Source organism: Lontra canadensis, unplaced genomic scaffold, assembly GCF_010015895.1.
Source record: "Lontra canadensis isolate GAN:19392208 unplaced genomic scaffold, GSC_riverotter_1.0 scaffold11, whole genome shotgun sequence".
Taxonomy (NCBI): Eukaryota; Metazoa; Chordata; class Mammalia; order Carnivora; family Mustelidae; genus Lontra; species Lontra canadensis.
In genome coordinates, this window is record NW_022631005.1 from 6,626,808 (window position 1) to 6,652,380 (window position 25,573).

At 36.0% G+C, this 25,573-nt stretch overlaps 1 protein-coding gene across 4 annotated transcripts in view; it reads left to right on the plus strand.

Moving 5' to 3' along the window:
* ITPRID2 (ITPR interacting domain containing 2) overlaps window positions 1–21,489 on the plus strand; it is a 38,052-nt gene extending 16,563 nt beyond the window's left edge. Inside the window, exons 9-18 of one of the 4 annotated variants that reach the window (XM_032856056.1) lie at window positions 6–78; window positions 4,307–4,395; window positions 5,744–6,955; window positions 10,133–10,210; window positions 10,290–10,417; window positions 11,053–11,203; window positions 12,262–12,327; window positions 13,020–13,484; window positions 19,768–19,885; window positions 20,683–21,489. In XM_032856056.1, the coding sequence (XP_032711947.1) occupies window positions 6–78; window positions 4,307–4,395; window positions 5,744–6,955; window positions 10,133–10,210; window positions 10,290–10,417; window positions 11,053–11,203; window positions 12,262–12,327; window positions 13,020–13,484; window positions 19,768–19,872 (2,367 nt within the window). In that variant the 3' untranslated portion in view covers window positions 19,873–19,885; window positions 20,683–21,489. The remainder of the gene's footprint in view (window positions 1–5; window positions 79–4,306; window positions 4,396–5,743; window positions 6,956–10,132; window positions 10,211–10,289; window positions 10,418–11,052; window positions 11,204–12,261; window positions 12,328–13,019; window positions 13,485–19,767; window positions 19,886–20,682) is intronic. The other 3 variants (XM_032856057.1, XM_032856059.1, XM_032856058.1) reach the window with 3 other exon arrangements.
* Window positions 21,490–25,573: the final 4,084 nt, after the last annotated feature.

Below are 25,573 nucleotides of genomic sequence, written 5' to 3' on the forward strand. Positions count from 1 at the left end.
TTTAGGTTCAAAGTACAGAGGGAGAAGCTCCTCACATTCCAGCTGCTTACCAGCTAGGTCTCACAAAGTCAAAAAGAGGTAAGTAGACTAATATCCACTAGTTCCCAAACCCATGACCAGTGTCATTAATTGATTTGGAAAAGGGGTTTATCTATCAGTGTTTGAGTACCTGTAAGTGTAAAATGAAGGTTAAGAACACAGGAATGCATTCTCAATTATACTTTGGTTATAGAATTTTTTTGTACCCTCTTGAAGACTTTTGTGTTCATATAATATAATTTTAGTTTGCCTATCCTGAAATGCCATTCTTTGTACTCTTAATTATTTTTTAGCTCTGTATATGGGCTGGATGGGAAGTGATAGAGCAACAGATCGAGGCCTACTTTTTACATGGTTATGATTGAAATACATATTTGTATCTTTTATTTTAAGGATTTTATTTATTTATTTTTGGGGGCATGCCTGTGCAAGTGAGGTGGGGAGGGGCAGAGGGAGAGAGAGAGAGAGAGAGAATCTTCAGCAGGCTCCATGCCTGGTGCGGAATCCGAGGCAGGCCTGATCTCAACCCTGAGATCGTGATCTGAACCGAAATCAGTAGTCGGATGCTTAACTGACTGAGCCCTCCAGGGACCCCAGAATACACACTTGTATTATCCACCTCTGCTTTTCATTATTTAAACATGTCTCCTAAGTATATACATGAATATGCCTCTAGCAAAAAATACCAGTCTCTCAGTACTGGTTAAAGCTAGTTAAGTTAAATTCAAACTATGGATCAAAGGTGAGTGGCTCTAGATACTGTTCTTCTCTTGAATTATTAATTATTGACCAAAACCTTTGAATCCATTTCTTTCACTTTTAATTTGCAATAAGAAAAACATGTCTGATGTTTAAAGTCACAAAGCATTTGAGATTTAGAGAAAAGGAGAGAGAAGTAAGGAAGTTAAAGTGACCACTGAAGGTAGGACTGTTTATTTTTAAAGCTTACACATGCTGAACCACCCTGGTTTTTTTAAAACTAGGATTCATATATATGTTCCTAGAATAGGAAATTGCATGTTTATTCTCTTCTGATCTCTAAAATGACTTTGTAAGAGACAATTTGCATATAGTTTTTGTTGTATTGCATTGTGGTACTAAGAAACAAGATAGGTCACTATAGTTCTGGTCAGACATAAAAAGAACTTTTCCTGTTTAATCTTCCTCCCCCTTTTAAGTCCATAAATATATGCATGTGTTTCTGAGCTATAAGGCATGGTTCAGAGCCATCAAGAAATTTTTCCTTTAGTTAGGTTGACATGGAATATGTTGGAAAAAATAGCTTGCCCTGCATCAAAAAAGGGGATTAAAAACAGTATGTGTAAGTACTTCAGGATCTTTCAAGATCAAGGTCCTTGTGGTAGAAAAGACAGAACATGGTTTGTATTCATTCACATCTGAGTTTCTCCCTCTAACCAATAAGAAGAGATCTCTTATTTCTGGTTGTACAAGTAAAAATGCTGACATTTTTATGAATCACATTTTTATAAATCAAGAGTACAGTGGTTTTGTACATGCATGAGAGGGAGAGGGAGCAATATAGTGTTTTCATCATTTTTGAATATAGCCTATCAAATTTTGATAATGTGATAATGAAAGTATCTTAGGTTATAATTACAGAATTAGAATCACTAATAAAGTATGCATTTCATAAGCTTAATAAAAATGAATATATTACATGCATAAAAATACTTGCACTTTAGTCCTAGGACTTTTGAAGTTATAGTAATCTTAATCTCATACCCAGTCCTGGGATTTAGTACTGAAGCCTATGGGTGCCTGGGTGGCTCCGTCAGTTAAGCATCTGACTCTTGATTTCAGCTCAGGTCATGATCTCAGGGTGGTAAGATTGAGCCCCATATTGAACTCTAAGCTGGGTATGGAGCCTGCTTAAGATTCTCTCTCCCTCTCCCTCTGTACTGCATCCCACCCCCCTACCCCTGTTCTATCTCTTAAAAAAAAAATTCTGAAGCCTAGAGAGGTTTAATGACTCAACTTTTGTCACAACTGACATTCAGAAAGCTATATTGAGAGCAATCAAACATTTTCCTTATTCAGGATGTACAAATTTTCTTTAATCCTATATAGAGTATATAAGTGTTCTGTTTGTGTCTTTATGATATTAGATAAATACAAATTCTAGGTTTGGTTTTGTTCTCACTTTAATGTTTTGCTCTAACTTCCTGGTTTTTAATTAGAAATAATATTTAATCTTTTCAGCTATCACAGAGGTCTGACTTTTTTTTCTTAAGATTTTATTTATTTGACAGACAGAGATCACAAGTAGGCAGAGAGGCAGGCAGAGAGAGAGGAAGGGAAGCAGGCTCCCTGCCGAGCAGAGAGCCCAATGCGGGGCTCAATTCCAGGACCCTGGGATCATGACCTGAGCCAAAGGCAGAGGCTTTAACCGACTGAGCCACCCAGGTGCCCCAGTCTGACCATTTTTAATTCCACCTTTTTCTGTGGAGATCTGTGTTTTTTTGTGAAATGTACAACTAAAGAACATAGATTGTGATTTACAGTTTACAGAATAGTTTCACTTATACCCTATTTAGTTCCTCAAATAACCCTGTGAGAGATAGAAGAATTATTCTGTTTTGTGGAGGAGAGAAGTTACTGCTTATTGTGATAAAGTAGGAACTTGAACCCAGGCCTCCTTGTTCTTTCCACTGCCCAACACCTGCTCTGAAGCCCGAATAGTCTACAATCTGACCTAGTGTGTGTGAACTCAAGGCTAACCACAGAGGCGAACTCAACACAGACTGTACACTGCTACAGATAAAGCAGATCTCAGCAGAGAGAACCTTGAGTGGTGTTGGTCACTCCGGCTTTCCCAGGCCCTCCAGCAGTTGCCCTTTGCCCAACCAGATAGCCAGTTTCACTTCTAAATTATTTAAGCCACTGTTTAATTTTATTATTGCTTTAAGGGGAAAGTTATCATTGATTTATTCAGCAAACATTTTTATTGTTCAATTGTTCTAGGTACTAGGATACAAAATAGAGTAAATGAGGTTTCTGTCTTCATAGTCTAAAAAAAGACTTATAGTCTAAAAAAAAAAAGACATGCAAACATGTAATTATGGTGATAACTGCTCTGATGTAAGATGTTAATCATTCTCTCAGTTGATACAATGCATAATTAGTACCCATGGTAACAGCTTATTCCAGTTCCATTTCACAATTGTTCCAGTTTATCTAGACTTATCTAAGGTATGGATTAGTTTCTTATATCTCATTATGCAGTTTTGTTAACTTAAAAACAATACTACAGAATTATTCTAAATTATAATGAGAAAAAATTATGCTATTCTGTGATGCTCTACATTGGACCTGAGGCTACAGTGGGATATTTTTCAAAGTCCAGTGAATTTTAATTGATTTTGGATTTTATTCAAATGTATTATCGGGTTCTATCATTCAAATCTTGAATGTGGATTTGGTAAACACTTTATTTAGCTTGGTGCTTTTGAAGGTTTACAAGAACTTGACCTTCTCGTGAAGCTTCTTTCCTAGGAAATGTAATAGCTGTAAAGTCCTCCTCTACTTACAGTGTGGATAGGCATGTGATCATTCTTGCTGTGCCTGGTTGGCCTTTTTACTTTATAAAGTTTTTTTAGGTTATCCTAACCAGGAATTTGAGTTTTCAGGCCAAAAACCAGACGGTTTTTTAAATAAAATTAACAGTATTATGTACTAGTTGCATGTATTTGAATTTCATGCAATTGTTAGGAAATCATTGATTATCATGACTTTAAAATGTTTGCATCATTTGTAGTATCAGAAACATTTAAGTACTCTGGCATGCAAATTATTTAATTTATTGGCACCTTAGTTAGAGTCTCATTTTCTTATTAGGAAAATAACCGAACTTCCTACACACTACATTTAAACTTCTAATTTCATCTGCTAAATACTTTACATATCTACTAATGGAAATGGTTTACTTTGGGATTTCTATTTATTTAACATGATTCTTCATTTCAGCCAGTTGTCCTCCAAAGATAAGACATTAATTGGATATATCAAAATACATTAACACTAGAACTTAATTAGCAACTAAATGCTGAGAATTTTTGATAGATCTGATTCTGTTTTGGGATGAATTGGAGTTAACCTCCTGTGCTTTGAAGCCATATCTTGTATAAGGATGCATATTTTTCTAAGAAGGAACCAATATATGTTCCTGTTAGGAATCATATATCTGTAATATTTTCTTGTCAGTGCAGTCATATTTAGCAGTTTTGCCTAACTACATTTCTTTCGGTAGATCATCTATTACGTACGGCAAGTCAGCACTCTGATAGCAGTGGTTTTGCTGAAGATTCGACAGACTGCCTCTCCCTTAATCATCTTCAGGTAAAAATTTCTATTATAGTAGGCACTGTGATTAACTTTATATTTGTGTGATTTTTCAGTAATTATATATTTTAAAACCTCATCTGTCTAATCTTTATTTTTCAAATGACAGAATAAAAAATGCCAGGATGTGGATGTTATCCAAGCATTTGACTACAAGTTTTAGTTTTCACTAATTATACATCTCTCTCTGACTGAACATTTAGAAATAAAGAGAGCTTCTCCTTTATTTTTGGGCTTTCAGTAAACAGAGGTTATTTTGATCATCATTCTGTTTGGTATTTTTCTTCTGTTTTCCCATAATGTTTCCATATTTTACCATAATTGTTTTATTTAATAACTAACAGTAACTATGTTACATAGCTTGCTGAATATTATATGACTTTGATGCTAGAGTGTATTAGATAACTCACACAATAGGCACATCTTTATCCTTAAAGAGTTTATAATTTGTGTATAGTATATGGAAACCTTGTATGCAAAGGTATAGAAGTATCTTGAAATTGTTTAAAATATATATAACCAAATTTTAAAGAAAGGTGGAGTAGGAGAAAAACATGACCCAAAAGAGACTAGTACTGGGATACATGGATAGGAGAAAGAGACTCAGAAAGAATAATCCAGTGAGCAGAAGAACTGGAAGTTGAAGAGCCTTTTCTTTAAAGGGAATCTGTGGACATGAGGAAGATAAGAATTTGGCTTTTTGGAAAGTGAGTGATTGAGTGAGTGGTTCTGAGGGAGTAAATGAGGAGAAGCATGAATGGAGATAAAATCAATGATAAGAGGAGATACGAATGTTGACTCCTTTTTCAAATAAAGATGGTAGGTCTTTGTGTCTTTCTCATATGAGAATGACTCAGGGAAGTTGTCTGGCCAAGGGAGAGAGCTCTAATAGGACAGTGTGATGCCGAAAAATCTGGGATGAAATTGTGAAGTGATACTAGTCCTGGAGAGGATGTGATTGGATGCACAGACTGGAGGATTAACTTTGAAAAAAAGGATAGTTTTCTTTCAGAACAGAAAGGAAGGAATGGTGGGGAGAGGTATGGGAACTTTTGTAGGTGTTGGGGAAGAAAATTAAGAAACATTTGTCCATCTCAGTGATTCAGTGTCATATCTTGGAAGAAAAGGAAATGGGTGCTTGAAAAGGGGAGCTAAGGAAAATAGTAAAATTCTGGAATAATCTTTGTGGGAAAGTGGAGGGGTTGCCAATTAGAGTCAGTGAAAAACAGTACCTAACTGAGGTGGGAGATGGTGAAAATACAGAAGCATCACATCAGTTTGGTGTTTTTGTTAATGATACTTCCTATTCGAATTATCCATCTTCCTACCTGTTTTCCTTTCACAGGTTCCCGAGTCTTTGCAAGCCATGGGGAGTAGCGCTGATAGTTGTGACAGCGAGACAACAGTCACATCATTTGGTGAAGACCTTGTCACACCAACAGCGCAAGACCAGCCTTATTTTAATGAATCAGAGGAGGAGTCGCTCATCCCTCTTCAAAAGGGAAGAGAGAAGGCAGCAATAGCTGCTGAGAAGAAAAGGTCAGATAGCCAGGACCTCCCCCAAAGCGAGACTGTGGAGAATGCAGGAAACACACAATCCATGTGCAGCGCAGGAGGTCACATTACTGAAATTAGTGAAATAAGAGAGGATTGGTCTCCAGCACAGCCAGTGGACCTGCTGAGGGAAGCAAGTGCTGAAAGTGATGTGGATAAAAGCAGTGAATACGAATTTGCCCACTATACCACACACCATATTCTGAAATCACTGGCTTCTATTGAAGCTAGATGCAGTGAGAAGAGCTCTGAAAACACAACTGGGCCTCCATCTTCTGTGGACAGAGTTAATACAGCTTTGCAAAGAGCTCAAATGAAGGTTTGCAGTCTGTCTCACCAAAGAGTAGGACGTAGCTTGATAAAATCAAAAGATCTCTTGAAACAGAGGTACTTATATGCAAAAGCTGGCTATCCTCTAAGAAGGTCTCAGTCTTTACCAACCACCTTATTGAGCCCAGTAAGAGTTGTATCCTCTGTCAATGTCCGGTTGTCCCCAGGAAAGGAAACCAGATGCAGTCCACCTTCCTTCACCTATAAGTACACACCTGAAGAGGAACAGGAATTAGGGAAAGAGGTGATTGAACATGATGGTCCGTCTTCAGTTAAATCCACTATTTTCATCTCTCCATCATCCGTGAAGAAAGAAGAAGCCCCTCAGAGCGAGGTGAACTGGTCAGCAGAATGCCATCATCGAAGGACTCCTACCTGTTCACTGTATGCTCCAGCACCTGTATCTCAGTCCACCTGTTCTCTTCACTCTGTCCACTCTGAGTGGCAGGACAGGCCCCTGTGTGAACACATGAGAACTCTGAGCACTCACAGTGTTCCCAACATAACAGGCACCACCTGTAGTGCCTTCAGTGCCCCTTTTGGGTGTCCTAACTCACATAGACATGCTGCCTACCCTTACCGAGTGTGCTCTGTGAACCCTCCTTCTGCCATCGAGATGCAGTTGCGAAGAGTATTGCATGATATTAGAAACTCACTGCAGAATCTTTCACAGGTATGAGAAAAAAATATCTTTTTTTTTCTTTCATGGATTTGAGCACCTCTTAATTCACTGAGAAGCTAGGTCCCGTGAGGCAAGATCCACTTCAGCTTCATTTTCTTACATGCCCAAACTTACGTGTACCTGCCCTCCTCCTATACTCTGCTCTCCTGTATCAAGGGAGAAGCTGTAATTAGTCCTGAACAAGGTTGATTTCTCTGTTCATAATCTCCCTTCTAGGGAAGAGATTTTGCTCATTGGGTAGCCTCCCTTCTTTAGCCTCTTCTCCGTGGTCTTTTTCTTAGTCAGGTTGTCCCTATTATTAAAAAATCTTCACTCTCAAATACTTTCTCATCTTTTCTCTGCCATTTGACTGTGTTTACTGCTTCTTTCCTTTCTAAGCTTCCCTCCCCCCGGCTTCTGTGTCGCAGTGCGTTCTCCTGGTTCTGCTCATAGCTCTCTGACTAAACTTTTCCCTCCATCTCGTGACTTCTGGTGCTGGGTCTCCTGGCACAGAATGAGTCTGCTTCCACTGGTTTCAGAGACTGGAACTACCCCAGAAAAGAAAAAATCAGGTAAAGTGTGAATTTGAATAAAAATAGTCTTTGTGTCTTGTCATTTTTAAAATTATTACTCTCAGATATGTTAAGTAGGCTGGAAATAATTCCCCAAAAAAGCTTTGAAAATAACTGAATTGTCTTTAGGTTTGCACTTCACATTTCCTTTCTAAATTTCTCTCCAAGCTACTTGTGTTTAGACAGTTGAAGAAATGGAAATGACAATGTAATGTAATGATCCCAGTGTTTAGCCTAGGAGTCAGGCTTAGAATATATGTAATAGATCTCTTATTATGACAAAATAGGAAAACACTAGGAAAGTAAAAATGAAAGTTGCAACTTTTTTTTTTTTTAAGAGAGGGAGAGGAGGGGCGCCCCGGTGGCTCAATGGGCTAAAGCCTCTGCCTTCGGCTCGGGTCATGATCTCAGAGTCATGGGATCGAGCCCCACATCGGGCTCTCTGCTCAGCGGGGAGCCTGCTTCCCTTTCTCTTACTCCCTGCCTCTCTGCCTACTTGTGATCTCTTTCTCTCTGTCAAATGAATAAATAAAATCTTAAAAAAAAAAAAAAAGAGGGAGAGGAGTATATACTTTATTTATTTATTTTATTTTATTTTAGGGAGGGAAGAGAGGGCAGAAGAAGTGGAGAGATAATAATAGGCAGGCTCCAGGGGCGCCTGGGTGGCTCAGTGGGTTAAAGCCTCTGCCTTCGGCTCGGGTCATGATCCTGGGGTCCTGGAATCGAGTCCCGCATCGGGCTCTCTGCTTGGCGGGGAGCCTGCTTCCTCCTCTCTCTCTGCCTGTCTCTCTGCCTACTTGTGATCTCTCTCTGTCAAATAAATAAATAAAATCTTAAAAAAAAAAAAAATAATAGGCAGGCTCCACACAGCACAGAGCCTGATGCAGGGCTCGATTTTACGACTGTGAGATCACAATCTGAGCCGAAATCAAAAGTCAAACTCTTAACCGACTGAGCCACCCAACCTCTCCAAAAGTCGCAATTTTTTTTTTTTCTCTAAGATTTTTATTTACTTCAGAGAGAAAGAGCATGAGTGGAGGTAAGGGCCAGAGGGAGAAGGAGAAGCAGGCTCCCTATTGAGCAGGGAGCCTGATGAGGGGCTTGATCCCAGGACCTTAGCATCACGACCTGAACGGAAGGCAGACACTTAACTGATTGAGCCACCCAGGCACCTTAAGTTGCAGCTTCTTAAGTTATGTAGTAAAGATACCTTCTTTTAAATATTTTATTTACTTATTTTTCAGAGAGAGAGAGAGAGAGTGCATGAGGAGGGTGGCAGAAGGGGAGGGAGGAGGAAGGAGGAGGAGAGAATCTCAAGCGGACTCTGGAGCATGGAGCCCAATGTGGGGCTTGATTCAGGCCCCTGAGATCATGACCTAAGCTGAAACCAAGAGCCTGACATTTAACTCATTGAACCACACAGGTGCCCCAAGTACACCTTCTTTTAAATATAGATTTTATCCTCATGACAACTGTCTCCTAATGATTTCCAGTCTAACTAGAATGTGGGTATTCTTCCCCCTTATAAATCTTAGTTTTATCTAACCAACCTTTCAGCTGTTAATTATGTGAAACAGGGCTCTGTCAGCCTACACCCTAATGGAGCACCTTTCTAGAGCAGCTTGTTACTCTGCTCTGCATGTGGTCATCTCCTCTTGGATGTCCTATCAGCAACTCAGCTAATTAATCTTCTTACCACCCCTCACTCCCCCCAGGAGACGGAGGCTTTGGTCTCTGCTTATCTCTCCAGTCTAATTCTTTGTGTGTGTGTGCCAGCCAGCAGTGTTGGACTGCAGGCAGGCTTCCAAATAGGTGTGCATTCCAAGGTGTCTGTTTTTACAAATACCACTGTTTTTATTTTTGTTTTTGGTTTTGAACCTAGAATGCCCCGCCCTTGCCTTTCGTGGCGCGACCAAGTGCTGTTTACTGTTAAGGCTCAGCTCAGGTGTCAGCCGGTGCTGGGATCATTTACTCACCCAATCTAGATTTTTGTTTGTTCTGTCATAGCACTCCTCTCTCCCACCCCAACATTGTAAGTTTTTTCTCACTTCTTTTTTTTTTTTTTCTTACACTGTGAGAACACTTGGAGGCTGGGAATGCCTTTTGTTTCCTTTTGTCTTTTTTCTTCACTCTCTAAAATAGTGAGATATAGTAGATGCTTAAATGTCTACGAATAAGTGTGATGACTGCTTACTACTCTCTCCAACTAACTCAGTAATTCCCTGTAATCTCAGAATTTGCTATCACTTCTACATTTTTGAGTTTTGTTTTTGTTTTCTACTTCCTCAAGGCAAGAGGGAAGTCCTGTAAGACATAGATTTAAATAGATTTAAATGATACATGTTTCTTTGCCTGTTCTTTGTTCTAAATAGGAGTAATCAGATAGGAGTAATCAGGTGGCACTGGGGACTGATTAGGTTCCTGCTTACAAAATGAAGTGGCATTTTTTGGTGGTGGTGGTTGTTGTTGCCTTTTTTTTTTTTTTCCCCTCAAAGAGATGTAGGCCCCATATCAAATAAAAAATATGTAGGCCCCAAATCACCTTTTTAACACCTTAGATAATTTGGAAATAACCACTTTAACATTGATTTGTAATCCTACTTTCACTTTTTTATAGTACCCTATGACGAGAGGACCTGATCTTGCTGCTGCTCCATATAGTACTCAGAAATCATCTGTTCTACCTCTATATGAAGTGAGTTCTTATTTAGATCTTTGTGGTACAAAGTAATTTATATGATTTAGAAGTATAATTTTGTCATGTTGTATTTTAGAATACTTTTCAGGAGCTCCAGGTAATGAGGCGGAGTCTGAATTTATTTAGAACGCAAATGATGGATTTAGAGTTGGCAATGCTGCGTCAGCAAACTATGGTTTATCATCATATGACTGAGGAGGAAAGGTAAAATTTCATTTTGTCTTAATCTAACTCAAAATATTTTTCATTCCAAAGAAGAATTTTCACCTTTTTTTTTTGCTTGGTTTTATGTCTGGTGCTATGTACCTTTTATTTTGTAAATCACTGTAAATAAAATTAGGCATAGTGTTTTACTAATTAAATTGCTTTCAGTGTATTAAGGAAGACCGAGGTTGTAATGTGTTTTTAGTTTGGAATATTTGAGATACAGGGTAGAGGAAGAAAGACCATTTGTCCTACTGGTCACACCTGTGGCAGTTGCTGTCACGCTAATTTTTAGAACTGGCCATCTCAATACTTTTTTTTTTTTTAATCATTTTTTTAAATTTATTTTCAGCATAACAGTATTCATTGTTTTTGCACCACACCCAGTGCTCCATGCAATCCGTGCCCTCTCTAATACCCACCACCTGGTTCCCCCAACCTCCCAACCTCCCACCCCCCCACCTCTTCAAACCCTTCAGATTGTTTTTCAGAGTCCATAGTCTCTCATTGTTCACCTCCCCTTCCACTCTCCCCCAACTCCCTATCTCAATACTTTCTAATGGTTTGTGAGAGAGTGGTGAATGTGAATCTCCAAACTGCTTTTTTCAACCTTGTGCCTGTCATCACACTGATAGGTATGAAGTTGATCAGCTTCAGAGTTTGAGAAATTCGGTCCGCATGGAACTTCAGGACCTGGAACTGCAGCTGGAGGAGCGCCTGCTGGCCCTCGAGGACCAGTTCCGCGCCGTGCGCATGCCTTCTCCCTTCCGCTCCTCAGCCCTTATGGTATGGTGCCTTGGGGCTTGTCTGCGGGTTTCACTTAGGACTTACGTATCATGTTCCACATAATTTAGGACGAATGCCTTAATTTTAAAACACTTATTTTAATGGCATTGAGGCAAGCACAATGTTTAAGGAAACTTTCCCACAGATCAGTTGAATGTGCAAGTTGTGATTCTTTTCTTAAATATATAATATATTTAGAAATATACTGAAAAATGTTAATCATCTTTTAATAAAGATTAAGGAGCAATACAAAATTTTTTGGAGTTTTAAAAATGGTAGTGGGTTAATATGTGACTAATTTAGATTTTAATCCCTGCCTGTAACTAACTGCCAAGAACATAAATATCTATTTCACTCCGTCTTTTTTCCCCTTCTTGCGTTTGAATAAATAACTATTTGTTTTAAGTTTTTCCTTTATTTTGGATTCTTTGCAAGTCTTTAATTTTTTAAGGAATCAAATGAGATCTTTTTTAAAGGCAGAAAACATGTATACAGCCAAAAGAATAAATACTCTTTGTTTTGTATCACTTTTCAAACTTACAGTGTTTCTTTGAGTGAAATTTAAATTTAGGCAGTTGATTATTATTGCTGTAATCTTTGCAGTCGTGAAATACATTGTTTTTGAAATGTTGAAATAATGAACTTTGCTGTTACTTGAACCACATACTTGATTTTGTTAACAACAGATTACTCTGTACACACATATATGTGCACCGTATGGAGTAGAATCAGTAGAATAAGAATGTGTATTACACAAATATATGTGTAGCATAGAATAAGATTATCACTTATCATTGGTGAATATCTTTTTCCATAAACGGTTTCAATCCATTATTTTTAGAAATGCATATTGGTGACTGCAGAGAATCAGAACATCTATGAATGTGTTAATTCAGTCAGAATTAACACATTTTATAGGATCCCGAGACAGTTGAGAGTGACCTTCATGACATAAAAGAATGTTTCAGGGCAATAATTCGTTCATTTTTTGCAAAACATTTGCATTTTGAAGAAATAATTTATACATACATACATATATATTGTTCTTATTTTTCCAGGGAATGTGTGGCAGTAGAAGCGCTGATAACTTGTCATGCCCTTCTCCATTGAATGTAATGGAACCAGTAAGCCTCTCTCCTTTCAAATCACTGGGGAAGGGAATGATAATAACATTTCATAAACACACTATTTTCCCAGTGTAGATGAAATGTTTTTGTTTTTAAATACAGAATTTGATGATAACTAAATTGATTGGAAGTGAGTTTGGCACTTCTGAAACTCTTTTGCCATCTTAGTCCATTAGAAAGCCAGTTATTTGCAACGGTGATTTATCTTTATGGTGTAAAGGAGGTAATGGATTATAAAAAGTATTTATGCTACAGAGAAAATATGCTTTCATAGTGTTTCCAGGTCCTTCAGGTAGTTGGAGTTGTAGGATGACTACTTTTTGAACAAAAGTCTGATTTTTGTTATGTTTTAAAGAAACTGATTCATCTGGATGCCAAAGCATTATGATTAGCTATTTTGCTTTTCACTAGTTACTATTCCTTAACAAGAAATTTGGAAACCCATGCATTAACAAGTAAAATTTCATCCAACCATATAGTCTAGTTATGTATTTTATGGCTTTGTCTCATCATGAATTTACATTTTCCTATGTTTTTGCAAATAAAATTGAGTAGTTACTAGATGAATTAGAATCATGTCTTTACAAGCTAAGTGATTTTTAGCAGTAATCACAACTAGAATTTTAATCTTCTTCTAACTACCAGTCTTAATTTAAAGAGAGAAGAATTACAATTTTTCTGACTTCCAGGTTACTGAACTGATGCGGGAACAATCCTATCTGAAGTCTGAATTGGGCATGGGACTTGGTGAAGTGGGATTTGAAATTCCTCCTGGAGAAAGCTCAGAATCCGTTTTCTCCCAAGCAACATCAGAGTCATCTTCTGTATGTTCTGGTCCGTCTCATGCTAATAGAAGAAGTGGAGTACCTTCTGGTGACTCAGTGGGCAAACCTAAGACCCATCTGGTACCAAGCAAGAAAGTATTCCGAGCATCAGTGGCCCTAACACCCACTGCTCCTTCTAGAACAGGCTCTGTGCAGACACCACCAGATGTGGAAAGTTCTGAGGAAGTTGGAGCTACCGAAGAAGCCTTGGAAGCTGTAGGACCTAAATCTGAAGTGGAAGAAGGCAATGGAAAAATCCCATTAATGCCAGCTGCTGGGGAAATGCATAAAAATGTGGAACAAGATGAGTTGCAGCAAGTCATACGGGAGGTGAGTAAAATCTATGCTTAATTTATTTGGCAGTATGTGTTGGAGGAGGTTTTATTTGGACGTTATTTATAAGATATTCCTTTGATTCACTGTGTTCAGTAATTTTCAGAGAGCTTTTAAATTAAATTTTCAGAGAACTTTCCCATTGATCTAGCTCATGTCTACTAAGATATGTTTCTAATGGCATCTCTGCAAATTTTATACTCCAGTGTGAAATAATAAGTATAAAGAATTTGATCCATTTGGCTTAATGGGTGGTAGAGATACATGGAAGATACATGAATTGTTCAAAGATAGAAATACAGAAAGAAAAGAAGATTTACCCTGGGTAATAGCAATGTGTAAACCTGAAGCATTTAACCATAGTTCTAGGTTACCAAAAGGACTGAAAAAATTAGGAAGACTAGTAGTCACAGGTCAAAAGTTAATTGAGAAAATTAGTAAAATAGCTGTTTTGGACACTAGGATCAGGCAATAAGAAGAAATAATATATATATGTCACATATATATGACATATATATATCATATGAAAATAGTGAGAGCACAGATCAAAATTTTTGATGGCTTTCAATTTTTTCCTTTTCTTCCCAAATCACAGTATGTCCGGGTACAAAATGTAATAGAGTACACAGGATAAAAGTTGCACATGTTGAATATATTTTTTTCAATCTGTTCTCTTAAAAGTAACTGAGGAAGAACCATATTTATCCATAGTTCTTTCCCACTGATACTAAAGCCCATGATGAGAAAGGATCTTTCCATTGGTCAAAAAGGGGGATAACCCTATACATTAAAAAAACAAAAACAAAAACAAAAACAAAAAACTTAAGAGTCTTTTTGAGTATGTTGCTCTGTAACGGATAAAAAAATACATATAATACATGAAATCCTTAAGCTTAAAAGATTAGTAGAAATGTAAATAAGACTAATTCAGGAAATAATAAAATCACACAGAAAAACATGTAGTATAATGTATTCAAGCATTTAGAAATGGAAAAGGGCAAAATGGGCCAGAGAAATTAGGGTCAGTGGCTCCCTATTTTTAATTTGCAAATTTCTAATAAATTGAACCTAAGCAATTGAACCTAAGGTATTTTTAAAATTAATTTGTGAGTAACATATGAACAAATTTGTAGTGGTTATAGGTCAAGAATGGTGGCAGCAGACCAGAATCTTCTCTCAAATGGGCCATTGATCCTCTGAGTCCAGAGATTAGTTCATGTGTATGAGGTGCCATTATTCATAGCTGCATAATAGTAGCTTGAGAAGTACAGTAAAAATAAATACAGTCAGTTTTACTATGGTATGATATATATGCACTCCTAAAAATTGTTGTGCTTTGCACATTGGTGCAGTTAAAACCACAGAGCTTATGGGGAAAATAGGACTAGAAGCATAACCAAAACTTTTAAGTGACATATTTAAAAGAGGATAGAAACTTAACAAAAATAACACAATTTTATACATGTTAAATGGTTAAGAAATACATAAATACTGCAATAAATATGGTATTTGACCTTGAAAAATGACCTGAAATTTGCTTGTGGAACTGGGCTTTGGAAAATTTGCAGCTTGTGAGGTATTGCAAGGTAGCAGAGGAGAGTAAGATGAAATCCAGCAGAAAGTTTTAATATCAGATGTGAGTAGGTGTGGCTCATGACACATTGAATTGAGATAGCTGGTAGGTATTTAATGTATGTGTATTTCGTGTACTATGTTCCTACGTTCAGCTGAATGCAGTTATCTGCATTCACCCAGTATTTCTTACAGATGAAACTGCACATAAGCAGACGTGAAATTTATATTATACTCAAGTTGTTTCCTAATATTTCAATCATGTTGAGACAAATTTACATTTTCAAAACCAGCATTATAGCAGAAGAGACTGTATGTTTATAATTTCTTTTCATGACTTGAATTACCAGCTCAAAGTTTAAAAGGTCTTAAATTCTGTAAATTTATTTGTTCTACAAATGTATTTTTTCTAAGTTGATTATATGTAGCTGGCTAATGTGTAGCAGACTCTGTATATCTATCTTGCCCAGTTAGGTGCAAATGTTTAGAATCCATTTTTATTTATATGTTTCATTTCAAAGAGTAATTGTATGAAATTAAGTAATTATTTTTCTCCACACTATATATATCAAGAGGTAAGTTTTATATGAAGAAGTAAGTTTTAAGGTACATTTTCTTCCCCTAGAAATGTGATATTTTTGTTCCCTTTAGCTTGCTTTAGTTTGAAAGCTTTCCTTGAAAACTTGACTTAATTTCGCTTGTTTGGCATAAATATTCCCTAATGCACAGTTGAGTCCTCATTTTTAAAGTTGTTAATAAGTCGCCTGATGTGTGTTGTGAGTAATTTCTGAGGAGTAAAACTCCAAAAAGGACCAAAACATTTTGATTCTTTGGCTGATAGAACATAACCTATAGAAAAGATAGTTGTTTCTTGGTCCTAGAGAAGTATTTGATCATTTGGGTAGAACCTCCCATAAAGGGGTGCCTAGGTGGCTCAGTAGGTTAAGCCTCTGCCTTTTGGCTCAGGTCATGATCTCAGGGTCCTGGGTTTGAGCCCTGCATCAGGCTGTCTGCTCAGAGAGCTTCCCTCTTTCTCTCTCTGCCTGCCTCTCTGCCTACTTGTGATCTCTGTCAAATAAATAAATAAAATTTAAAAAAAAAAAAAGAAACTCCCATAAAATAAGAAAGATTTTATAATTTTGAAGACATTTAAACTGATATGCAGGGCAAATGTCCGAGGAAATTTTCAGAATTTGTAACTAAACCTGTTCATTAGAAACTCCCTAATTCAACATTTGGCATAGTTTGGAGGAAGTTGGGCTTAACATTTACCCTTTTGCCATTTACAGATAAGGACTTAACAAGCAAAATTATATAAATAACACAAGGTGTTAAAAGGAATTTTGATGTACTTAAGAGAATAAACTATTTTGAAGAACTTAGAAAGTATACACTATTAGATAAGTTAGTCCAATGCCATTTATAATTTAACAAAATGTGTTGATAATATCTTAGCTCAGTTATAAGGGTGTTCTGTTAAACTTTGTTGACAAAATGTATTAAATTCATATTAGTCTTAATGCCATTCACTTCAAATCCATAATCTTTTTGTTTTAAATACCCATGGTACTGAGTAGCTTGTTAAAGCTAGTATCAGCTACCAAGAAAATTAAATTAGACTCTGCCTTTCTAGTAAATTCTGTGCCCCTGACACCCATTAACAAAAGCTACTCCTCAGGATGGCAGGATTTAAGCCATTTGAATGTTTTGCAGGTAAAGATTAAGCATGTTTGGCAGACATGTTTAGGGATGTTTTTTACTGCACTCTTGGATGCATGAAAACAATGATGTCTGTCAGGTTTTTGTTTTCACCATTTCACCATATGTGAAGTTTTGAAAAAGTATGCTCTCATTATAATGTGTTAATACAGTAGAGTTCTTCTGAAGGAGAAAGAGCTTCTTTTTCAAAGAAGTGTTTTCTCTTTCAGAGAAATGTTTAATATACTCATTCAGTAACAAAGCTTTTGTCATACTAAAGGTAACACAGTTTTGCACAGATTGTATATGTTGCAGTGGGAAAAAACTACACTCTTAAAATTAGCCCAGGTGGTCTGCAATGTATGTAATCAGTGGCCTGAAATTGTTTACAATTATTTAAAAAGTTAAAAAAAAAAAACCTTAAAAAAATCTAGTAAGTGAACATGCGCCATAGAAGCAAATCAACAAAATTAAACATCAAAGAATAAACATAGATTGCTTTTCTCTTTAGAGAGTACTTTTTGGTTTGATGAATTTCCTAGGCTTGGTTCATGCCTTTTAGTATCTTTATTACAGGCCATCTGACATGCATTAAACATGTATTTTGGTAAATACACAGCTTGTTTGTGTTCTTACTACAGTTTCGATCAGTCGTCACTTGATCTAATGGCTGCCACAAAGTCATCACCCAGGCTATGCCTGTCACACCACACTTCACACTTGCAACGATCTGCTTCTCATGCCCGTGAGCATTCTTTTTTTAATCTCACTCAAGTCTGTGTTCAGCTATACCACGTTTTGGAAATTGTGCTCGTAAGGGCAGTTTCCCCATCCATCCCAAGAGAGTTTTCTCACTTACCTTTTTGCCATTTTGGGAGCTAATTTATTTGTCCATACATGTATTCCTTCATTTAATTATTAAAGGCATTTTATTGTTTCCAGTGCTAGTCTGTCTATAATCCTTTATTTTTCTATCTTCTATCTCAGATATTGTGTCTCTCTCCCTCCTCCTGCCTTCACTCTGTATTGCTTTTCTTTTCTCTTTCTCATAAACGCAATGCGTTCAGACATTTATCGAGCACTTACTTTATGCCAGGGTACACTGATAAGTGAGACCCAGTTGTCTCCCTGAACTAGCTCACAGCACAACACTCCCCCTTTGACCTCACCCTTCCTAATCCAGGCTCCTGCTCCCTGGTGGGAACCATCTGTTAGTGACACTCCTTGTTCTCCTCTCCTCCGAGGTGCTCTTGCTACAGTTTTCTCTCCACAGTGTGACCTGAAGTTGCCATTATTTTCCATGACCTACTATTTTAAGGTCTGTCATTCTCTGAGAAGTTTTTATTTTTTCCTCTTGTAGCCTATACAGATCTCTCATTCTCTGTTCTTATGTTTTAGTGAGTTAATACATTATATTTCCTCTTAATATTTTATGAAACAATATTCATTTTGTGCCCTTCTACATTACAACATCCTCCTTGGCCAGACTTTTTTTTATGCTTCCAGTAATGTCTGTACCCTCAAAAAGTGTTGGCACACATTTTTGGTTTGTAGAGAATACTTTTTGGCCTCTGTTTTATTTTTTGAATGATAAAGAATGATGAAAGTTACTAAAATTGCCATACTGCATGCAATAACAGGACTGGGAAGACTACTTCTTGTCTTCTGTAAATACAGGTTTGCAAAAGTTCTGATTCAACATATTGTATTTGTGCTTATATTATAATACATGGTGGCTAAGAGGTTCTGGTTTTTCATAATATTTGTATTCAACACATATTCATTTAAAAATAAATGTGAAGTACTATGAAAGCCAAACACTTTTCCTGATGTTTAAAGTTTAGAAATATTGGTAGAAGAGAAAAGGAGAAGTTTGTATTGATTTAAATTATTCCAAAACAGATGGTTGGTAGCTAAGGAGCATTTGTTTCTTGAATACTTCTGTATAAATCTATGTATTTTGTACCGGTTTTGCGTGACAGATTAATACAGAGCCATTTTTGGAAAGACTTCAATTGAGATGTGTTCAGGATGTACTTAGGAACATTTTAGGAAATAGATCAGGCTGACAGGAAACTGTGGAAATGTAGAATTTTTAAAAGCTGGTTGAAAGTGTCTCAAGTTCTAATTTGGGAAGACATTATCAGTTTATTTCAGGAAATCCACATTTAAAGCCTTCACAAAGAGGTATTTGGAGGTGATGCTGTATTATTAGAGAGAAAAAGGCATGGATAGGCATGCATAGTGTCTGGGCATCTGGAAGAGAAAATCTTGATGGAATTACTGTTGCCCCTACGTCTGTTTGCCTTTTCCAACAATAAAATAAGATTGTATATCCTTATCTGAAGCAAAATTTTCAGACAGGTGACAAACTTCTATCATACAACTAAAGAAAAATTTATTTCTTTAGCGTTTGTGGTGGTTTAGAGGATGTTTTTCATGTTTTAAAATAAATTGTACTAAATTATCATTTTTTCTTTCCACTTAAAATGTGTATGTTAGCTTCAAACAATATATAACTTCTTTGGATACTTTGTTTTCAGTTGGTGTAAACAGGCAATATACCAATATATTAGTTTGACACTAATGAGATTTCTTAACAATGACAACACTAAGTATACTGTTGATGACCATACGAAATTAGACATTAATAAAAAAACATAAAACTGAATCTAACATTTAATTAGTTCTTCTGGGTTCCTTTGTGTCATGAAGCAAATGGAGTTTTTTAATCTATAAATAACATTTTTAATGTTCTCAACATAAGAATTGTGGTATTATTTTATAATAGAATTATCTGAGTTATGCCAGATCACTCACTGATCTAAGTTTGAGGATAGATGGACATGATTCCTCGCTACCTCTCTATATTTTATGAGGGTTTACATGAGTGTTTCTTTATGGCTTAGTTGATTGTAGGAATTAAATATTGTTTTTGTTTTTCTGAAAACAGGAAAAGTAGATTATAGTCATATTGTTAAATTCTTATTTTTCTCTTTTTCCATTTTAGATTAAAGAGTCTATTGTTGGCGAAATCAGACGGGAAATTGTAAGTGGACTTTTGGCAGCAGTATCTTCAAGTAAAGCATCTAATTCTAAGCAAGATAGTCATTAAATGGAATTTATAGGTAAACTTTTCTGAAACTTTTTGCTTTGCTAAATATAAATAACTACTTAGTGTTTAATGCTTTCTTAGTCCCCAGGACTGTTTCTCTGGCTCATTTTTAATTTTTAGAATATATATAATAGGTGATCCTGCAGTGTGAAAAACTCACACAGCCCCATTGGAAGTGTAAGTAGGTCAAATCTCATAATATTTACCTCCAGGTGATTATTGATAGTGTGTTATTTTCCTGAAATTTCATCATAGTAAATAAATATTAGAATTGAAGAAATCAGAACTTGCAAAATTAAGCATTATTTTGATACCATTGGTTATAATGGTTTTTCAGATGTATAACTTTTGGACCAAGATTGAGAAGTAATCACAAATTATTATTATCTTTTTATATTTTAAAGAAAAGTATTCCAGAGCACCTGGGTGGCTCAAGTCAATTAAGTGTCTGCCTTTGGCTCAGGTGATGATCCTGGCGTCCTGGGATCAAGCCCTGCTTCTGGCTCCCTGCCCATCAGGGGGTTTGCTTCTCCCTCCCCCCACTCTTGTGTTCTCACTTGCTCTCTCTCTCTCTCCCCTCTTCTCAAATAAATAAAATCTTTAAAAAATAAAGTATTCCATAGGTCCATATCTAATCATGGCATAATTTATAAAGAAGGATGTTATTTATATATACACACACACATAATGCACATAGGTGTGTGTGTGTGTGCGCGTGCGTGTGTATTTAGAGAAGAGTCTCATCCTCCTTTTAAAGAACTTTTAACACAAATATTTGAAAGATGTTTAATGCTCATTTCTCTTTTTAAGGTTGGCATGGATCCTTTTGGCTGTGAGATGTTGGAGTTATCAATGATATACACTGGTAGAGATGTTATTTGTGCTTCAGAAGATACTTGCTGCTGGACTGGGCTACTGTATACAATGTACAATGTTTATTTCTTCTATGCATATCTTTTTTAAAAACGTACATAGAAACATAGGCACTTTGCTGACTTTATTTCTTTTCTAAACTACCAAAACTGTAGCCATTTGAAAAGCCTAATATTTATTTGTATGTCAATATTTTCCAATTGATTCCCTATGTAGAATTAATTTTAAAACTTGAAAACTTCCAGACTTAAACAACTTATAAATAACATATTTCTTCAGACTAGCTTCTTAAAACACTGACCTCTATGAGGTATTTACTGTGCAATAACTGATTCATTTTTTTGAGAGCTTGAAGCAGCCAATGATTTTTCCTCCACTGCTGTTAATTAGTGTCACTTCCAAGGAGAAAAATTTTTCTGTTGTAAAATTTGCTCTTAATTCTTGAGGAGGTTACTAATAGCAGTAGGATAGAATTGTATGAGGTTACCTAAACTACTTAATGTTCTTACACTGTAAGCATTGTTACTTTACCAAGACAAATGTAATTTTATTATAGCTTATGTAGTATTTTTCTTTTGGAAACATGCACTATGTTAAACACTATACTTTTTGCATTGTCCAGACTTCTTATATTATAAGGAGATGATTCTTCTTCTTCTAGACTAAGTAGTAGAGTATTGCCAAAATAATGGGACTTCTGACTTGAATGGATTGAAATGAATAAGCTGGTTTTGTTTTTCAAAATGGAGGTATTTTAGATTTGTTCTCCTCATAATAGATGGTTTTAATTTAGTTTTAACCAATGAGAACTGTTTGTTTTTTTGGGAAAAAAATAAAAAAATAAAAAGGAAGGTGGTTTCCTATTTGGTTTTGTATGTATTAAATAAATGTGTAAAGTAACAACCAAATTTATTAGAATTATTCCTTTAGCATTTATAATTTTCAACTCTTATTATATTTCTTTGTGTGAAATTTTAATCAAAAGTGGTTGAGATGTTAACAATATTCTTTGAAAGAATATCTAAAACGTTTATAAAGGTTTGAATTATCACACAAAGGCTGATTTCTAAAAATAAAACAATAAAGTATTTATTTTGCCTAACATCTTTTTAATAGTTTCTTTTCTTTAACAACAATGTGAACAATTTGGATTAGATTTGATGAGTAACAATAAGGTCCAAAAGAATTGGCTATAACCTAATAGGCTGATATTTTCTTCTTCTGAAGAGGCTTCTATGATGCTTTGAAAAATACAGTTAGGACCAGACCACCCTGGAGAAAGAGCTTATATTGCTCTTGGTCTCATCTAGTTTTGTGGTCCTAATGATTATCATCTGAAGCCAAATAAACCTTTCATTTAAAATGTACTATTAAACTCAAAGAACAGACATTAAAGTATTATTTTATTTTCTGGTCAAAGTATTCAACTTAGTTGATTCTGATAATAGTAATGATACATATAAACCAGGTACCCCATATTAAACATAATAGAGGCATCGATGATTTTAACTGTTCAGCTTTTTAGCCACTTACAGTTCATTTCTGACAATACAAGATACCCAGAGTTTGATGGTCAAAATTAGAGATAAAAGAGTTGCAGTAGTACACTAAGCTAATGGACAGATCATTTCTCTAGTATATACATGAGATAAAATTTAGTGAACCTTCACTATTAGAGTTTCATCCTTCTCTCCGTTTTAAACCTTTGTGTTTTAAAAGCCACCATGCTAGCTCCTGCTATGTAGAAATGAATGTGAGAAAGAGCAAGGTATCTTTTTTTATATGGGTAAGTTTACAAGTGCCAAATGAAAAAATATAAAGAAGAATCATAAAAAGAATTTGAGAGAGTCTTAAAAGGCTTAAAAAATGGGAAGTGGAAAGGATGGGTTCAAATAATCAAGAATGTTAGTAAAGGTTATTCAGAATGTATAAATTGAGTTTGAGTTCCTATGTGCATGATGAAGAACTGTTTTTAAGAAACCAAGCTGTTGGGGTGCCTGCGTGGCTCAGTGGGTTGGGTTTCTGCCTTTGGCTCGGGTCATGATCTCAGGGTCCTGGGATCGAGCCCTGCATCAGGCTCTCTGCTCGGCGGGGAGCCTGCTTGCCCCTCTCTATCTGCCTGCCGCTCTGCCTACTTGTGATCTCTCTGTCAAATAAATAAATAAAATCTTAAAAAAAAAAATGGTCTCTAGGTGAGACTGCTTGTTAAAAGAAAAAAAAAAAAAAAGAAACCAAGCTGTCTGTAGCTTGCACATGTGCTAAGAGAAGGCATAGAAGAAAAAGAATCTCAAAACGGTGGTTTGGAATTTGGGAGTCACCGTGAATGATATACCATGGACAAAACTGGGCAGGTCCTCAGACTTGAGTACATATTGTTCCTCTATGAACGTTCAACTGAATTTCAGTAACATTTAAAATATGCATTACATCAGTTAAGACTGTTTGCTCAGCTGGCCATCTTTGACTTTCTGAAAAAAACAATGTTTTTAGGGCAGTTTTAGGTTTACAATACACTTCAACTTCTTTAGAGGGCAATAAAGATGCAGTAAAGTACAGATAAAATAATGTAAGGAAAAAGTCTGTTTGGGGGATTCCTGAGGAGATAGTGACTGCCCATGCTCCTCATTTGTCCACATGGGAGTGTGGTGCTTGTGGAAGAATAATACAAAACCAAACATAGGTTCTCCTTTTTTCTGTTTTCCTCTCCTGGGAAGGAAGAATTGATAGCTTCCAAGAAGTGGGAAGAAGAAATATTCTATCTTATAATTAAAGCTGAGGATCTAAGTTGTACTAAGTTATAGAATGATTATTATTAGAATCTTTTATAAATGTTGAATCATTTAATTAGCACTTATCCTGGCTGCATTCTAAATAGAGAAAGTTGTCATATCTAATTAATGTTTTTAAAATTTGTTTATTACTGTTATATCTGGCCCTTTATTCACTTTGTTCTCATTTTCACAACCCATGTTCTTTCTCACTGAACAATGGTTTACATACAGAATGTCAAATGTGCTTCACAATAAATTAGAAATGTATGTACTCAAAGAAACACATCAAACAAATAGTACTATCCATTGCCTCACAAGAGTCCTTTCGGATACCCCAAAGGAGACTAAATCTTGTGAACAATAGTAGCTTACTTAGAGGGTTGACTGACTTAATAAAAGTTTGCTGGAGGGGCACATGGGTGGCTCAGAGGGTTAAGCACTTGACTTTGGCTCAGGTCATGATCTCGGGGTCCCGGGATCGCCCTGCAGTCTGTTGGGCTCTGTGCTCAGTGGGGAGGTCTGCTTCTCCTTCTTCCTGTCCTTCTGCCCCTCGCCTGACTAATGTGCTCTCATGCATGCTCTTGCTCTCAAAATTTAAAAAAAAAAAAAAAAAAAAGGTTGCTGGATACCCACCCTTAACAAAGCTCTGAGTTTATGAAGATGGATATACAAAGAATGAGTAAGAGCACATTCTAAAGACAAGTAATAGACTATATTATTCAGACCTTTGAAGGTATCAGTACATTTAGAAATTAGATTTTTTTTGTCCATTTTAAAAAGATCGAATGGGTTCTTCAAATGGATAGAAAAGCATATTAAGGAAATGTAGATAATGTGGGTTGGAATGACAACAAAAGGTAATGAATGCATTATGAAAAATAGACTTCAGAATGACTTAGAACTGGAACTGTGAAAATAATGATGCTTTATTTTAGAAATAAAAATATTTGAAGTAGTGATGAAATATTATAGGGAAAATAACTAGTTAATCTGTAGGCTAAGGAGAAAATAATTATAGGAAACTTGAGAAGTTAACTTTATACTACTTACATGAGGACCATACAACTATAGAGAAAGCATACACGTTATAAATATTTGTATGCTCTTGTGGTTTTAGAAATTTAGCATTCTTTTGTTTTGATGCCCATATTGATTTAGATTTATAAAAATGTTCTTTGAATCAATCCCCATGTCATAAATACACTTTTATGGAATCGATAAAAATAGTATCAAATGACAAGTGTACTCAACTTGGACAAATGGTAGGTATAGCATCAACAAAGATAATGTTTTAAATCAGAGATTAATGTTTTATGTTAAATTATTTTCTGTTTTAAATTCTAATATGCATAAATCTTAGTTTTCCTAAGAAAGCAATTTAGCAGTATTGATACACTTTACAAAGTAAACCTCTTTATGATTTTCTGTCTTTTAAAATAGTGTTAAATGCCCTATATTTTGCTTCATCTGATAATAGGAATGTAAATGCTGCTCTCTCTTCAAAACAAATGCACATAGTAGTAAAACACCTATGTTTTTTCCCAGTGTAATTAAGCTTACAGCTAGTCATAAGGAGTGTTTGACTGTTTTTATTAAATAAAAATGGTTAGACATTGTATTTTTTATAGGCACTTCCTCAGAAAACAAGTTACTACATCACTAGAAAAAGTAACAAAATGTTTTAAGCAAGAGGCCTTAGTATATATGAGATTTAAGCCATCACGGACTTGGCAAGGAGGCATACCTTTCTAGTGGTTAAGACTCAAGCCGGCTTCAAATCTCTACTACAGAGAACTGGGATGGTGAGTCTAGTGCCTCTTTTACAGAGTTGTTAACAAATGTAAATGCACTTAGCACAGTGCGTGGCACCGCCCAGTAAGGTTTGTGGCGGTGGTGGTAGTCGTTCATGATGGGTAGATACAGGGTGACAGGCAAGGAGGTCTGGCAAATTAAACTTTACATGGAAGAGAGAACATGAATTTATAGATCCAGGCCTGAATTTCTCATCATCATGTTCTTTCAAGAAGAACCAAGGATTGACAAAAGATCCCTGATTA